At 49.8% G+C, this 18,370-nt stretch overlaps 1 protein-coding gene across 1 annotated transcript in view; it reads left to right on the forward strand.

The window, feature by feature from the left end:
* COLQ (collagen like tail subunit of asymmetric acetylcholinesterase) overlaps positions 1 to 18,370 on the forward strand; it is a 367,702-nt gene that overhangs the window by 251,051 nt on the left and 98,281 nt on the right. The window contains exon 11 of the mRNA XM_086942196.1: positions 2,193 to 2,273. Coding sequence (XP_086798322.1) covers positions 2,193 to 2,273 — 81 coding nt within the window. The remainder of the gene's footprint in view (positions 1 to 2,192; positions 2,274 to 18,370) is intronic.

The following is an 18,370-nucleotide window of genomic DNA, read 5'->3' on the forward strand; positions in this document are numbered from 1 at the left end:
CAAGTTGTTTGACACCTTGGATGACCCCTTTTGGTTGCACCGTTCCAGAGTTAGCGCAGCTGAGGGGTCAGCGTGGAACTCTGTACTCGCCAATTGGACGACCAAGATTTTCCACAGTAAAAACGACAGTTTTGCTTTTTTTTATCTGTCAGAACATGTAAAATACCTACACTGCCCATGAAATATGTTGCACTATGCCTGATAGGCATGCCATAGGGGTGACTTAGACAGGTGTCTTAGAGGGGTGCCAGGCTCCCTCCTGCAACGTCTTTAGGTGCTGCAGCTAGGGCAATTCTTCGCCTAAAACCGAGGTCCCATATGACGCTGCATCTTAAAACATTACATTGGCTCCCAGTGAGGGAGCGGATACAGTTTAAGACCTTAGTAATGTTCTTTAACATCTTGCCTGCGGCAGGAATTCCAGCCCGGTGCTGGACATTCCAATCGTGGGCGTGGTCGCGACGGAACCCAGCCGTCATGCGCACAGGCCACCCGGGGCTCATGGCGGCTGGGTTCCGTCACGAGCTTCGAAGGGGTTAAGGCTCTTTATGACAAAGGGCCCAGCTACCTTACAAGATGTGTTGGTTGATACACTCCGACTAGAGCACTTGGATCATCATTTGTGCAGTTGTTTCGTTCATGCTCGTTTCCGTATTCTTTTGCATTGTTTTGCAGTTCAAATCATTGATAATGCTAATTTCGGGGTCCCTGGCTTCCAGTTGTTATTCAGTGGGGGTCACCGGATTCCAATGTTGGTTCAGTGGGGGTCCCTGGGTTCCTGTATTGATTAAGTTGGGTCCACAGAAGTCAACGGGTTAAGAACCACTGGTGTAGTCCGTATTGCAATAGTGCAGTCAATATCGATTCATGCTCTTGTTGTTTCTGTGTGTTGCTCAATTCACCGGGACATGGGCGCCTTTGAAGCATCAGGGGCCGGTGAGTGATGTTCCTTGAAGGCGAGGTCTAAGTTGACACAGACTTGGACTTTGTCTGCAGCCAGCGGATCCCAGTATCGATATCTATTGAACAGAGATACTTACTTTCTTTAGTTGCTGTTGGGCTGTTCCCAGGGAGATTCTCATGTGGAAAACGTTTCTGAAAAGTAAATGATTTTCTGGGGGGAATTGTTTTTTAATTCGGAGTTTAAACTATTTTATTTAGAATATTATCCTGTTAAAGTTGCCCAGTTAAGAAATGCCTTTGTTATATATTTTCACCTCAGGGCTAGAAAGGTTTGAAGGGAAACCGTAAGACACCCAGGAATCCAGGGCATAGCAGAATCACTTACATGCCAGGACAAGTGACTGGCTGTGCCCCAGACCTGCTGGCCTTCCAGAGTCCCTGGCCTGTCTGGCATAGCTTTGAACTGGCTCCATCCTAGAAGGATAACTTTAGTCTAGTCCTGATTTTTCATTCATAGCAGGCTGGGACTTGCAAATCCAAACCTCTAATGTGAATATCAGAACTGCTTGTCCCTGCATGCTCCTGATTGAAAAGATAGAACGGACTGAAAAAGATTCTCACGGGCCTTCGGCTCGGGCCTTTAATAGCAGGTATAGACCGCTACGGCGGGCTATAAGGATATAGTAAAGAACACGTCTCGCTGTTCATTACAGTTTGATTCCTCAATGGATATTTTAACATGATATGCCAACATATAGCCTTTCCTTTACCAGTCATGTGCGCTGTGCCCTCATTACTCGATAATGTCTGGCCCCAGAGCCCCGGACACGTGTGTGTGTGTGTGGCCAGGGTGCAGAGGAGGCAGCGTTCCACCCATGCTTTCATGTATAACGCCGTCCCAGAGACCAAGAACCATCTGTGGTTGCCTGCTTGAACCAGTGTGAGATGGTCGACCATTAATGGCCCCCCTGGACTGGATCCTGGATTCCCAGTTAAAGGTGCATTTGGGCAGGATTCATGCAGGACCAGTTAGCGACCAATGAGTATCATTGGACGTGACTCTGTCCTACGTTCCAAGATTACGGTGTGATTGGATAGCATGCGTCCAATGTGATACGACAGTCTACCATGGGCACAACCTGCTTACAGATTTCCAGAAAAAGGTGTGATTGGTCAGGTGCGCTGCAAGAGATGGTGCTCAGAACAAAGTGTGAATGGGCGCGGCGCACATGGGATGAACTGATGGTCTACCAGTTGTACTAGTCATGGGTCTTCTACTTGATTTTCAGGGTGAGATGGGTCCAAAGGGCGAGGAGGGAGTCCCAGGCCACAGGGGACCGACCGGCCGTCCAGGGAAGCGAGGCAAGCAGGTAAGGAGATGGGAGCGGTACTTCTGTGGCAGGCCAGCATTGGTTCAAGAGTCTGTCTACATCATGTCCCCATCACATGCTAAGGTCACTACTTTTAAGCAAAGACTGATTTTTAAACCAGGCAAGCAAACTTCAAATGTCTACAAGACAGAGGCCAAGTTGGGAGATTTCTTAAAATGTTTGTGAATGAAGAGCCTGCTGCAAAGTTAGGCACATGCAGTGTCTGTGTTCAATGTGTGAATGAATCTTCTATATTGTAGGATCGTAAATGATAGTCATGATAGGTGAATCTTTGTGCCTGTGAGGGGCCCTGGAACACTTCTGTATGAAGTAAAAGTCACCCTCTACACCTTGAGTTAAAGATGAAAGATGCGATTTTACCAACGCAGGTGCTGACTCAATGGAAGAAACAGGAGTCTTTCTTCTGAGCTTTTCTCTTTGATAATAATCACATTTACACAATACAAGAAGCAACAGATCATCACCTCGCAAACAAACTGCTGAAGTGTGTAGATTTGACCTTGTAAACCTCTGCATTACAAAGGCAGCCATGAAGGAAAAGGGCTGTGTGAAGAGCCTGAAACACTCAAAGAAATGTTACTTATATTCCTAGTTTTACAATGTAGGTATCTCCACTGACGCCATGAACAACCCTCTCTCCTCTACGGTTGTAAATTATTACAACACCAAATGACATTTCTATTAATGTAAACGTTTGTGTATGTTCTTCATAAAGGGCTGAGGCTGCAAGCTGGCCTGCCAGCACAGAGCAGACTGGGAGATGGAGCCTGCTGGCTCCCTGAAGGAGCAGTGCTTGTTTTTAACTCTCTGCCCTTTTATCCTGACAGGCCCCTGTTCTTTCTCCTTTCTGTCTGTCATGAAGGGTTTGGAAGGTCACATAAACACCGCAGTACAGTCTTTTGCTAGATGCTATAATGTTGCCTTTAGTATTGTTTAAGTGTGGTTATTACCAGAGAGAAGAAAGTGCAAGTTGCTGTACTGTTTCTTCCATGGAGGCTGGACCTGCTGGTTGGAAAATGGCAGCTCTTTACCTCCAATTCAAGATATGGATGAAGATTTTTACTTATTAATAAAAGAAGTGTTCTGGGGTTCCTGTCCCCAGATGGGAATATTCTACATTTATCACATCAGTCCAGGCGGTATACAACGTTTACAACGCGCGCGTTACAACGAAGTACCATTACCACGCGGTTATAACAACGAAATTTGTTACAACGAATTGCGCTGGGTGGCGCTCAAGGATAATAAATCATTTAATTTACTATCCCAACACCTTCCCTACTATCCACGGGGACTGGTGTTGGAATAGTAAATTATATTTTTTAAATTTGCGCCCCCCCAACGCAAGTCGTTGTAACGACTTGCGTTGTTACAACCGCGTTGTAACAGTGTGCGTGGTAGTGACATACATCCGTCCAGGCACCTGCAATGAGAAACTTGCATCCAATCCTGCAAGCGCAGGGTCGCGTTGTGGTTGGTTGTCTCCAAGCCCTACTCTCCTGTTATGTGCACTGTTGAGGCTGGGAATGATTACTGAACATGGCTGCAGGGATTTTGAATAGTGGGAGGTTGATGGCAGATATGGGTTTGACGCAGAACCCTTGGGTTTGAGGAAGCTCATGGCCACCTGTGTTTGATGGCGGACAAGGGGGGCTTGACGCCGAACCCTTGGGTTTGAGGAGGCTCATGGCCACCTGTGTTTGATGGCGGACAAGGGGGGCTTGACGCCGAACCCTTGGGTTTGAGGAGGCTCATGGCCACCTGTGTTTGATGGCGGACAGGCGGGCTCTACGGTGGAGATTTTGCTTTTACTTGTTGGTGATGTGAAGCTTTGTTGCTGACATTGGACTGGAAGAAAAGGTTGTCATCATTGGCAAGTTCCCAGAGGGGGTGGAGAAGGACTCTGTACATACACGAAGCTCAAACATTTAAAAAAGCTAAACAATAGTAAGAGTGAACTAAGAGTGCGGTGCCGATCACCCTCGATCCTCTAGGAATCATCTCGGGATAGGATATAGTAACACGCCCCTGCCTGTACCCCTGATGGTCCCAAAGTAGAGAGTCAAACAGAATGGCTGCAACACATGACGGGCATCCACCAGCAACTCTAGGTAGTATGAGTCGTACCCTGGCCTGCTATCAGGCATCTTGATCTCAGTTGTCATCTTGGGTCGCGAGGAAAGAGCCAGAGACATAATACAAGATATATACTAGACATTTATCACAGCGCATAGTCCGCTGACGTGCAGTCCACCTTCCGTCGTGGGCACAGAGCTTTTGTGGCTCAATTTGCAACGCTTGACTGCCGCAAGGGACTTAACGAGCAATTTCATTTAGAATGGCTTAAGTGTGCAGAACAGGTAAAATAATTAATAGGTAGATACATTTATATTAGTCAAGACTGCCCTCAATATGGCGCAAGCTGGACTGTCCTACAGGATTGCATCAAAGGTGTGTCTCCAGAACTTAGCATGATCAAGAAGGCCATCCCTGACTATTTCATGGTCCCTGAGTAAGGATGTCTAATCATCCGGGGTCCCGGCGTAACGATCCTCCAGTGGAGTCTGAATGCCCATTGATTAGGCATTGAGAAAAGATCAGTAATAGATAACGCGGTACTGAGAACACTCCATGGGGGAGACCATGTCTCGAGACACTGCAGAATGGGGGAGTCAGTGCCTCATGATGACTGTAAGCAATGCATTATCCAGTGAATTTGATTGAAGTTATGTTCACTGACGACGTCTGGGCGACGCGTCAAGGAGTAGCTGGTACAGGTACCACAATCCACCCTCATACCATGTTATAGCGCCTTGACACCCTCAAGTATTAGTGTGCTTTACAAGTGTTATCCTATCCTATCCTACGTATTCCCGTGAATCGTCTGGGGTGCCTTTTCATGAAAGAAATGCTGAACTTTAAGCTCTTTATGAGCATATTTACAGTCAACCGGATAATGGTATTGTGTTCAGAAGGTGGTATTGTGTCACATGCATATGCTCAGAACACAAAAGTCGTTGCCTGTTAAAACCCACACAGGTACGTCTTGCAGGTGCAGAGAGAATCACACCAGTTGGGATAAGTGTAAAGGGAACTAATTCCACAGAATATGATGATATAGGAGGCAGTCAGAGCCCCCAGAGGTAGCTTCATAGATATGACTTCATGTCAGAGTCAGTCTGAGTCATCAACTTTTTAGGGATCAAAATTGGTAGCATACTGAACATAAACGAAGATTTAGCCTTGGTCATCGGGGAGAAGCAGGTCGCGTCCACCAGTTTCTCCAATCCCCTGGTGAAGCAGTCTTCAAAGATGGAGCCATCACAGGTTAGATTCACAAAGGCTATCCTAGGAAGGTATTTTTTCCAATTAATCATATGTTCAGAAAACTGCAGAAAGTGTAGATAAGTGGCATTGCCGCAGGTATAGATTAGCCCGGGGGGACAGTTTAAGGAGGATAACATCAGTGTTCGGAAACGCTTCGACCTGTCCAGCCTATGTATTTATCCCACGTGTCTCATCAGAACGACGGGTGACAGCTGCTTGCAGCTCCAGTATCAAAGGGAACAGGAGTGGAGACAAAGGGTAGCCCTAATGAGTTCCCCACCTTCACTCTGCTAGTCCCCTAAGCAAAGTCCCAAGTTGATGTCAGCCTTGGAGGAGTCATATAACCAATGGACTTTGGCAATGAGGTTCTGTCCAAGCCCTGTTCTTTCCAGGCTTAAAAACCCGATTGCCCCTCCGACTCAGTCAAGTGCCTACTCAGTATCCAATGCAGGATATCAGGCAGCTCCTAGACCATTTAGGGGTCTTTTCCCTCTTTAGGCATTAGTGCGATGGTCGCTGTATTGGTAAGTGAGCCCACCAGCTCTGTCTCAATAAAAGAACAGTGTTGTGAAGAGGATATGAGCGATTTGCCTGTCATGTAGAATTCCGCTTGGAAAGCCATCCTCATCAGAGTATTTGCAAGTGGCCTAATCAGAAATAGGATCAGCTATCTCCTCGATTTGATTTTACCTTCCAGTATGGCCCTACCATCATTGGGCAAAGTGTGTAAGAACTGTACAAAATCCTCTCCTGGCATTACTACATCCTCCCAAACAGAGCTGTAGAGCTCCCAATCCTAGGAAGCTATGTCAAAGGAGTGTGCAGCCCTTCCGTGGTCAGCAGCAACAGACATCAGAAATGTACTCTGGTTTAGTTTTGCAACCAAGAGTCTGCCAGCCTATTCCACATACAATTAACACTGTTGCTTGAATTTGACAAGCACAATTTCTGCCGAATAGTGGAGGTAACACTTGCCGTCTCCCGCAGCAGCTGGGAGCCAGGAAAGAGATGTCAGTGTATTGTATGATTCCTTTTTGACAGACCTCACTAGTTCCATCCGTTCTTTTTAGGTCTCTCGTGAGCCAGCGCATGCGCTGCTCTGGTGAGACATTTAGTGAGTGGGAATTCAAAAGTCCTACCGGGTGGCATAGAGCATGGGTTACGCGCATAATGACGAGCAGAGGCGCCATCTGGCTTTCTTCTCTCGTGAAGGTGCGCGCACATCGCACACCACTCGCACACCACTCGCCAGCCTGCTTGCACTTTTCACGTCGCGCGCGCACTCACCACTCGCATCCTTCGCTCGCGATTACTTTCACTTTTCCAGTTCATTTATTAAGCTCAATTGTCCAAGCTCTTTCCAATTCCTTAATGATCATACTTGCTGTTCTATTTCAATCCTCAGCTCGCTTTTCAGGGTTGCGAGACAATGTCATATTCTCATTGTTCTATAATTCACTAGCCCTTTGATTTCTCGTGGCCTTCGTTCTGCCATTTTATACACAAGACTCGATTTCCCAAGTTCCACTGGGTTTGCTCTGTTTTTCTCTGATTGACCCCCATAGCTCGTTCACGCTGTCTGCGTGAGCAAGGTAACCGAGCTATGCCTTGTATACTTGATTTTATCAGCTCACAGGATTCTGCAATACCGTTGTGAGGCTGTAGTTGAGCCAGTGCTCCTCAGCAGGATCCACTTCCCAGCCCGGCTTCACACATGCTCGCTCTCAGTTACTTCAGCCTAACACAGGACCTGCCCTCCCCCACAATGCTTCCTATGAAGCGTTTAGGATTCCGGCTGCATCCCCGGTCGGTCACGCCTTGTGTTGCGTTCACGGTCTTACCGTGGATGGTTGGCTCTGTTTTTTCTCCCATGATGATACGTCCCTTCTTGGCAGAGGCGTCGGAGGAGTTCTCCAGATCAATTCTAACAATCATAGAGCAGCAAAGGAGGATAAAGATGTGATATTATTGGCCATGCAACAGTTGATGTTATTGCACCAAGGATATTTTGCTGCATAACAAAATACTTATAAGGTCCCAAAAGCGAGACCTATTGGCTATGCCAATGCTTGTTTGGAGTGCTACCTGGCAGTTGTAGAGTCTTACCTTGTGGCTTTAGTAACTGCTCTCAGAGTTTGTGCAGAGTTGTTTGCGCCATCATTCCTCTGTGTATACGTTTGGATATGGGATCTAATGTATGCCTTCTCTTGACGTACATTTGCCACTGTGGGTGTTTGGGGTGCTTTATAACCCAGGTCCAAACTGTATTGGTGTATAATCAATAACACCACCCTCCAAAATATCATACAGTGTCTTGCATAATCTGTCCCTACATCAAGCAATAGTTGATATGTGATCGTAAGCTAGGGGGGCAGGAAAGAGAAGTATATTTATTGTCAGTTGAGTGGAGTAGGCTTCATTTATCTGAACATGATAATTTTGCAAGTCACAACTCAGAGCTTAATCGTTGTTGTGCATGTCAGCATGCCCTAATTTATCACGGACCGGGTCTGGTGTCGGGTTCATGTTTCCCCAGTGATCAAGGATACTTGGCCAAATCAGTAAGGTGTCTAGAAATACCAGCGAAAAAGTCTAGTTTATGCTTCTTTGGAGCATATCTTCGCCTGTGCCGGATTTGACGTGTGCGGGTCCGTATGGGTGCCACCTCAGCGCTCTGACATCAGTTCTTTTCTTTACGCGTCATCAGCAAAGATCCGGAATTTCTGATTTGCTTATTTTCAACTTTTTGTTGAACCTTTTTTGAGCATTCCCTCCCAGTGTGTCTAGGATGCCCCTAAGAAACCTGCGGGTCAAACCCTTTGGGGCCTGCCACAGGCAGATGTCTGGAACAGAGCCCCGCCTTGTATGCTTGTGGTGCCTGGAGCTGGAGCTGGACCATGACCCCAATGCTTGTCCTGACCACCGTGGTTCAGGAGAGGGCATTGAGATTCCTGGTCACTCGACCTCGAAGGACTCCGCCCGACGTCCTGGTCCCCTGGAAGACCCCGGGCCACCACTCGGACTCATTCCTGTCAGTCATCATCGAGGTTACATTCTTGGTCGGATAAGTCCCACAAAAAGAGGACATTGAAGTCAGAGCCCCACAAGTCTTGGGCCTGGACCTTCACTTCCCCCGCGCTGCCCCGCGCCTCCGTGAATTTCCTGGAGCGCCCCTCGCCCAAATGAGAGTACTACGGATATGCACCTGCGCTTTAAGCTTCTGTATGCCTCTGTACACTGGACAGCTGCAGAGCCTCGTCTGCAGGAGAGATGTCTCTTGTACTGTACACTGCACAGCTGGAGAGCCTAGTATGCAGGAGAGATGTCTCTTGTACTGCACACTGGACAGCTGGAGAGCTGTGTCTGCAGGAGAGATGTCTCTTGTACTGCACACTGGACAGCTCCAGAGCCTCGTCTGCAGGAGAGATGCCTCTTGTACTGCACACTGGACAGCTCCAGAGCCTCGTCTGCAGGAGAGATGTCTCTTGTACTGCACACCGACAGCTGGAGAGCCTTGTATGCAGGAGAGATGCCTCTTGTACTGAACACTGACAGCTGGAGACCCTTGTCTGCATCAGAGATGTCTCTTGTACTGCACACTGGACAGCTCCAGAGCCTCGTCTGCAGGAGACATGTCTCTTGTACTGCACACTGACAGCTGGAGAGCCTCGTCTGCAGGAGAGATGTCTCTTGTACTGCACACTGACAGCTGGAGAGCCTCGTCTGCAGGAGAGATGTCTCTTGTACTGCACACTGACAGCTGGAGACCCTTGTCTGCATCAGAGATGTCTCTTGTACTGCACACTGGACAGCTCCAGAGCCTCGTCTGCAGGAGACATGTCTCTTGTACTGCACACTGACAGCTGGAGAGCCTCGTCTGCAGGAGAGATGTCTCTTGTACTGCACACTGACAGCTGGAGAGCCTCGTCTGCAGTAGAGATGCCTCTTGTACTGAACACTGACAGCTGGAGAGCCTTGTATGCAGGAGAGATGTCTCTTGTACTGCACACTGACAGCTGGAGAGCCTCGTCTGCAGGAGAGATGTCTCTTGTACTGCACACTGACAGCTGGAGAGCCTCGTCTGCAGGAGAGATGTCTCTTGTACTGCACACTGACAGCTGGAGAGCCTCGTCTGCAGTAGAGATGCCTCTTGTACTGAACACTGACAGCTGGAGAGCCTTGTATGCAGGAGAGATGTCTCTTATACTGTACACTGGACAGCTGCAGAGCCTCGTCTGCAGGAGAGATGCCTCTTGTACTGCACACTGGACAGCTGGAGAGCCTTGTATGCAGAAGAGATGTCTCTTGTACTGCACACTGACAACTGGAGAGCCTTGTATGCAGGAGAGATGTCTCTTGTACTGCACACTGCACAGCTGGAGGGCTTTGTATGCAGGAGAGATGTCTCTTGTACTGCACACTGACAGCTGCAGAGCCTCGTCTGCAGGAGAGATGCCTCTTGTACTGCATACTGACAACTGGAGAGCCTTGTATGCAGGAGAGATGTCTCTTGTACTGCACACTGCACAGCTGGAGAGCCGTGTCTGCAGGAGAGATGCCTCTTGTACTGCACACTGACAGCTGGAGAGCCTTGTATGCAGGAGAGATGTCTCTTGTACTGCACACTGACAGCTGGAGAGCTTTGTATGCAGGAGAGATGTCTCTTGTATCGTACACTGATAGCTGGAGAGCCTCGTCTGCAGGAGAGATGTCTCTTGTACTGCACACTGACAGCTGGAGAGCCTCGTCTTCAGGAGAGATGTCTCTTGTACTGCACACTGACAGCTGGAGAGCCTCGTCTTCAGGAGAGATGTCTCTTGTACTGCACACTGACAGCTGGAGAGCCTTGTCTACAGGAGAGATGTCTCTTGTACTGCACACTGGACAGCTGAAGAGCCTCGTCTGCAGGAGAGATGTCTCTTGTACTGCACACTGGACAGCTGCAGAGCCTTGTCTACAGGAGAGATGTCTCTTGTACTGCACACTGACAGCTGGAGAGCCTCGTCTGCAGGAGAGATGTCTCTTGTACTGCACACTGACAGCTGGAGAGCCTCGTCTGCAGGAGAGATGTCTCTTGCACTGTACACTGACAGCTGGAGAGCCTTGTATGCAGGAGAGATGTCTCTTGTACTGCACACTGGACAGCCGGAGAGCCTTTTCTGCAGGGGAGATGCCTCTTGTACTGCACACTGAACAGCTGGAGACCCTTGTCTGCAAGAGAGATGTCTCTTGTACTGCACAGCCGGAGAGCCTTGTCTGCATCAGAGATGTCTCTTGCACTGTACACAGACAGCTGGAGAGCCTCGTCTGCAGGAGAGATGTCTCTTGTACTGCACACTGCACAGCTGGAGAGCCTTGTCTGCAGGAGAGATGCCTATTTTACTGTACACTGACAGCTGGAGAGATTTGTCTGTTGGAGAGATGTCTCTTGTACTGCAGACTCGACAGCTGGCGAGCCTTGTTTGCAGGAGAGATGTCTCTTGTACTGCACACTGACAGCTGGAGAGCCTTGTCTGCAGGAGAGATGTCTCTTGTACTGTAGATTCGAGAGCTGGAGAGCCTTGTTTGCAGGAGAGATGTCTCTTGTACTGCACACTGACAGCTGGAGAGCCTTGTATGCAGGAGAGATGTCTCTTGTACTGCACACTGACAGCTGGAGAGCCTTTTCTGCAGGAGAGATGTCTCTTGTACTGCACACTGACAGCTGGAGAGCCTCGTCTGCAGGAGAGATGTCTCTTGTACTGCACACTGACAGCTGGAGAGCCTCATCTGCAGGAGAGATGTCTCTTGTACTGCACACTGACAGCTGGAGAGCCTCATCTGCAGGAGAGATGTCTCTTGTAAGTTCAAGTTCAAGTTAAATTTTTATTATGTTTTGGAACTCCGTGGAGGTCCACATAAAAGAATATACACAATACAGAAATCCATTCAATACCAAAAGACAATTTACAACAATTTACCGCAATACAGAATAATTCATTGATATAAACTTCATAAGCAAGCCATCAATAAATAGATAAAAAACATTTAAAAAAGTTAAAAAAGTTAAAACAGAATCTTTCATTTGGGGGGTTATGTAAGGCAAGCATAAAAGAATTGGCATTTAAGATACCCATTTGCAAGCATTTTTGCCTTAACCACTTACGGCGAAATGGGCGCAGCACTGGACATATAAAAAGTACATGCATTGGATCTTGAGTGGACAAATGACAAAGGTCGCAGATTGCAGGAACTCCGTACCATCTAGACAAAAGATTATTTAGGGGTAACAAGTTCTGCCTCAAGAGAAACCAAAATCTCCGGACGCCATGAGGCAAATTCCAGGCGACATAGGGTTGGACAAATTTCCTTGCAAATGAGTCGGTGAGGGGATTAACACCTTTTTTATCAAGGATAGAGGCACTGTCCAGCCTGAAGCTAAGGTCCCAGGAGGCCTGTTTCAAGAGAGACTTTAACTGAGCTGCAGATAAGGAAAAGAGAGTACTCTCCTCCAACTGCAGAAGCGAAACAGCCTTTCTAAAGTTTTTAACAATTAGGGAGTATTCTCTTAAACTTCCCAATAATTCCGCCTTCATAAGGTTTCTCATAGTCCCCGCTTCTCCTCTGGCTAAGCTTGCGACCCAACGCACTACAGCTGCCAGGCCTTGCACCCAACTGCTGCGCAGGCCAAACTCAAGTCTGCAAGCGGCCACTGAGCAAGCGGAATTAATGGAGGTTATGCTTCTTAATAATTTTCCTTCTACCACATTTAAAAAATCCCAATGCCTTAGGTCGACCAGTTCCAATCCGTACAGGAGGTTAGAGGGATTTTTTGCCCTGAAGACCTCCAATAAATAAGAGAAGTGTCTTTTCCCCATTGCCGAGTACAATGCATTTAAGCTTCTCCCTTGGGATAAGGCTTTCTGGGCATTATTATCGATATGGGGCTTATCACTTAAAGTGTCTGAGATTAATTTTCCTAAGAAGACATAACTCTTTACCACCTCAAGTTTGTCACCTCCCACAGACCAGACAAAGCTCTCATACTTATGTTTTTTCCTGCCTGAAATAAACATAATTTTACTCTTTGCAGCATTTATTATTAGAAAATGAGTTTCTGCATACACATCTTGTACTGCACACTGACAGCTGAAGAGCCTCGTCTGCAGGAGAGATGTCTCTTGTACTGCACACTGACAGCTGGAGAGCCTTGTATGCAGGAGAGATGTCTCTTGTACTGCACACTGGACAGCTGGAGAGCCTCCTCTGCAGGAGAGATGTCTCTTGTACTGCACACTGACAGTTGGAGAGCCTCGTCTGCAGGAGAGATGTCTCTTGTACTGCACACTGACAGCCGAAGAGCCTCGTCTGCAGGAGAGATGTCTCTTGTACTGCACACTGACAGTTGGAGAGCCTCGTCTGCAGGAGAGATGTCTCTTGTACTGCACACTGACAGTTGGAGAGCCTCGTCTGCAGGAGAGATGTCTCTTGTACTGTAGACTCGACAGCTGGAGAGCCTCGTCTTCAGGAGAGATGTCTCTTGTACTGCACACTGACAGCTGGGGAGCCTTGTCTCCAGGATACATGTCTCTTGTACTGCACACTGGACAGCTGGAGAGCCTCGTCTGCAGGAGAGATGTCTCTTGTACTGCACACTGACAGTTGGAGAGCCTCGTCTGCAGGAGAGATGTCTCTTGTACTGTAGACTCGACAGCTGGAGAGCCTCGTCTTCAGGAGAGATGTCTCTTGTACTGCACACTGACAGCTGGGGAGCCTTGTCTCTAGGATACATGTCTCTTGTACTGCACACTGGACAGCTGGAGAGCCTCCTCTGCAGGAGAGATGTCTCTTGTACTGCACACTGCACAGCTGGAGAGCCTTGTATGCAGGAGAGATGTCTCTTGTACTGCACACTGGACAGCTGGAGAGCCTCCTCTGCAGGAGAGATGTCTCTTGTACTGCACACTGACAGTTGGAGAGCCTCGTCTGCAGGAGAGATGTCTCTTGTACTGCACACTGACAGCTGAAGAGCCTCGTCTGCAGGAGAGATGTCTCTTGTACTGCACACTGACAGTTGGAGAGCCTCGTCTGCAGGAGAGATGTCTCTTGTACTGCACACTGACAGTTGGAGAGCCTCGTCTGCAGGAGAGATGTCTCTTGTACTGTAGACTCGACAGCTGGAGAGCCTCGTCTTCAGGAGAGATGTCTCTTGTACTGCACACTGACAGCTGGGGAGCCTTGTCTCTAGGATACATGTCTCTTGTACTGCACACTGGACAGCTGGAGAGCCTCGTCTGCAGGAGAGATGTCTCTTGTACTGCACACTGACAGTTGGAGAGCCTCGTCTGCAGGAGAGATGTCTCTTGTACTGTAGACTCGACAGCTGGAGAGCCTCGTCTTCAGGAGAGATGTCTCTTGTACTGCACACTGACAGCTGGGGAGCCTTGTCTCTAGGATACATGTCTCTTGTACTGCACACTGGACAGCTGGAGAGCCTCCTCTGCAGGAGAGATGTCTCTTGTACTGCACACTGCACAGCTGGAGAGCCTCGTCTGCAGGAGAGATGTCTCTTGTACTGCACACTGACAGCTGGGGAGCCTTGTCTCTAGGATACATGTCTCTTGTACTGCACACTGGACAGCTGGAGAGCCTCCTCTGCAGGAGAGATGTCTCTTGTACTGCACACTGCACAGCTGGAGAGCCTCGTCTGCAGGAGAGATGCCTCTTGTACTGCACACTGACAGCTGGGGAGCCTCGTCTTCAGGAGAGATGTCTCTTGTACTGCACACTGACAGCTGGGGAGCCTTGTATGCAGGAGAGATGTCTCTTGTACTGCACACTGCACAGCTGGAGACCCTCGTCTGCAGGAGAGATGCCTCTTGTACTGCACACTGACAGCTGGAGAGCCTCGTCTTCAGGAGAGATGTCTCTTGTACTGCACACTAGACAGCAGGAGAGCCTTGTCGGTAGGAGAGATGTCTCTTGTGCTGCACACTGACAGCTGAAGAGCCTTGTCTGCAGGAGAGATGTCTCCTGTACTGCACGCTGACAGCTGGAGAGCCTCGTCTTCAGGAGAGATGTCTCTTGTACTGCACACTGACAGCTGGGGAGCCTTGTATGCAGGAGAGATGTCTCTTGTACTGCACACTGAACAGCTGGAGACCCTTGTCTGCAGGAGAGATGTCTCTTGTACTGCACACTGCACAGCTGGAGAGCCTCGTCTGCAGGAGAGATGCCTCTTGTACTGCACGCTGACAGCTGAAGAGCCTCGTCTTCAGGAGAGATGTCTCTTGTACTGCACACTGACAGCTGAAGAGCCTTGTATGCAGGAGAGATGCCTCTTGTACTGCACGCTGACAGCTGAAGAGCCTCGTCTTCAGGAGAGATGTCTCTTGTGCTGCACACTGACAGCTGAAGAGCCTTGTATGCAGGAGAGATGTCTCTTGTACTGCACACTGCACAGCTGGAGAGCCTCGTCTGCAGGAGAGATGTCTCTTGTACTGCACGCTGGACAGCTGGAGAGCCTCGTCTTCAGGAGAGATGTCTCTTGTACTGCACACTGACAGCTGGAGAGCCTCGTCTTCAGGAGAGATGTCTCTTGTACTGCACACTGGACAGCTGGAGAGCCGTGTCTGCAGGAGAGATGTCTCTTGTACTGCACACTGACAGCTGGAGAGCCTCGTCTGCAGGAGAGATGCCTCTTGTACTGCACACTGACAGCTGGAGAGCCTTGTCTGCATCAGAGATGTCTCTTGTACTGCACACTGCACAGCTGGAGAGCCTCGTCTGCAGGAGAGATGTCTCCTGTACTGCACGCTGACAGCTGGAGAGCCTCGTCTGCAGGAGAGATGCCTATAGTACTGCACACTGAACAGCTGGAGACCCTTGTCTGCATCAGAGATGTCTCTTGTACTGCACACTGACAGCTGGAGAGCCTTGTCGGCAGGAAAGATGTCTCTTGTACTGCACGCTGGACAGCTGGAGAGCCGTGTCTGCAGGAGAGATGTCTCTTGTACTGCACACTGACAGCTGGAGAGCCTCGTCTGCAGAAGAGATGTCTCCTGTACTGCACACTGACAGCTGGAGAGCCTCGTCTGCAGGAGAGATGTCTCTTGTTCTGCACACTGCACAGCTGGAGAGCCTTGTTTGCAGGAGAGATGCCTATTTTACTGTACACTGACAGCTGGAGAGCCTTGTTTGCAGGAGAGATGTCTCTTGTACTGCACACTGACAGCCGGAGAGCCTTGTCTGCATCAGAGATGTCTCTTGCACTGTACACAGACAGCTGGAGAGCCTCGTCTGCAGGAGAGATGTCTCTTGTACTGCACACTGACAGCTGGAGAGCCTTGTCTGCAGGAGAGATGCCTATTTTACTGTACACTGACAGCTGGAGAGATTTGTCTGTTGGAGAGATGTCTCTTGTACTGTAGATTCGAGAGCTGGAGAGCCTCGTCTGCAGGAGAAATGTCTCTTGTACTGCACACTGCACAGCTGGAGAGCCTTGTTTGCAGGAGAGATGCCTATTTTACTGTACACTGACAGCTGGAGAGATTTGTCTGTTGGAGAGATGTCTCTTGTACTGTAGACTCGACAGCTGGAGAGCCTTGTTTGCAGGAGAGATGCCTATTTTACTGTACACTGACAGCTGGAGAGATTTGTCTGTTGGAGAGATGTCTTTTGTACTGCAGACTCGACAGCTGGAGAGCCTTGTTTGCAGGAGAGATGTCTCTTGTACTGCACACTGGACAGCTGCAGAGCCTCGTCTGCAGGAGAGATGTCTCACACCACCAGCCGGAGAGCCTTGTATGCAGTTTTTCTCGTTCATGACCCCCATGAGGCTTCCTGATCTCTTTTCCAATATCATCAGCTGAAGACAATCAATTACCGCATTTATAACTGACACTCTCTGGGGGCTGCAGGTCCAGAAATAGGAGCCCCCCCCCACCCACCCCCACCCACGGGAGCCCAGCCGCAGCTGAGCTGCAGACACCTTGTCTGGTTCCAGTGACATCTCCCAGCAGCTGCGCATAGAATCACCCCCCACCCCCTCCTGCGGCTCTAGGGCTGATTTATTTTACTAATGCAGACTAAACTAATCACTGCACTCTGGAGGCCAGGCCCCTTCATCACCACGGGGAGAGCACTCAGCGAGATGAGAGGGGGCTGGGCTGAGGGCAGTGCAGGCAATGCTGAGGATCTGAAAGAGGAGGTGGTGAGCATGCAGGGGAGCAAGCTTCCTTCACATGCAGGACAGCTGCAGGAGTGGCAGCACCAGAGAGCCTCCCTCCTGCACAGAACCGGGACTACATGAGCAAGCTTCCTTCACATGCAGGACGCTGCAGGAGTGGCAGCACCAGAGAGCCTCCCTCCTGCACAGAACCGGGACTACATGAGCAAGCTTCCTTCACATGCAGGACGCTGCAGGAGTGGCAGCACCAGAGAGCCTCCCTCCTGCACAGAACCGGGACTACATGAGCAAGCTTCCTTCAATAGCAGGACAGCTGCAGGAGTGGCAGCACCAGAGAGCCTCTCTCCTGCACAGAACCGGGACTACATGAGCAAGCTTCCTTCAATAGCAGGACAGCTGCAGGAGTGGCAGCACCAGAGAGCCTCCCTCCTGCACAGAACTGGGACTACATGAGCAAGCTTCCTTCACATGCAGGACGCTGCAGGAGTGGCAGCACCAGAGAGCCTCCCTCCTGCACAGAACCAGGACTACATGAGCAAGCTTCCTTCAATAGCAGGACAGCTGCAGGAGTGGCAGCACCAGAGAGCCTCTTTCCTGCACAGAACCGGGACTACATGAGCAAGCTTCCTTCAATAGCAGGACAGCTGCAGGAGTGGCAGCACCAGAGAGCCTCCCTCCTGCACAGATCCGGGACTACATGAGCAAGCTTCCTTCACATGCAGGAAGCTGCAGGAGTGGCAGCACCAGAGAGCCTCTCTCCTGCACAGAACCGGGACTACATGAGCAAGCTTCCTTCACATGCAGGACAGAGGCAGGAGTGGCAGCACCAGAGAGCCTCCCTCCTGCACAGAACCGGGACTACATGAGCAAGCTTCCTTCACATACAGGACATCTGCAGGAGTGGCAGCACCAGAGAGCCTCTCTCCTGCACAGAACCGGGACTACATGAGCAAGCTTCCTTCACATGCAGGACAGCTGCAGGAGTGGCAGCACCAGGGAGCCTCCCTCCTGCACAGAACCGGGACTACATGAGCAAGCTTCCTTCACATGCAGGACGCTGCAGGAGTGGCAGCACCAGAGAGCCTCTCTCCTGCACAGAACCGGGACTACGTGAGCAAGCTTCCTTCAATAGCAGGACAGCTGCAGGAGTGGCAGCACCAGAGAGCCTCCCTCCTGCACAGAACCGGGACTACATGAGCAAGCTTCCTTCACATGCAGGACGCTGCAGGAGTGGCAGCACCAGAGAGCCTCCCTCCTGCACAGAACCGGGATTACATGAGCAAGCTTCCTTCACATGCAGGACAGCTGCAGGAGTGGCAGCACCAGAGAGCCTCTCTCCTGCACAGAACCGGGACTACATGAGCAAGCTTCCTTCACATGCAGGACAGAGGCAGGAGTGGCAGCACCAGAGAGCCTCCCTCCTGCACAGAACCGGGACTACATGAGCAAGCTTCCTTCACATGCAGGACGCTGCAGGAGTGGCAGCACCAGAGAGCCTCCCTCCTGCACAGAACCAGGACTACATGAGCAAGCTTCCTTCACATGCAGGACGCTGCAGGAGTGGCAGCACCAGAGAGCCTCC

This window comes from Lissotriton vulgaris, chromosome 10 (genome assembly GCF_964263255.1).
Source record: "Lissotriton vulgaris chromosome 10, aLisVul1.2, whole genome shotgun sequence".
NCBI lineage: Eukaryota > Metazoa > Chordata > Amphibia > Caudata > Salamandridae > Lissotriton > Lissotriton vulgaris.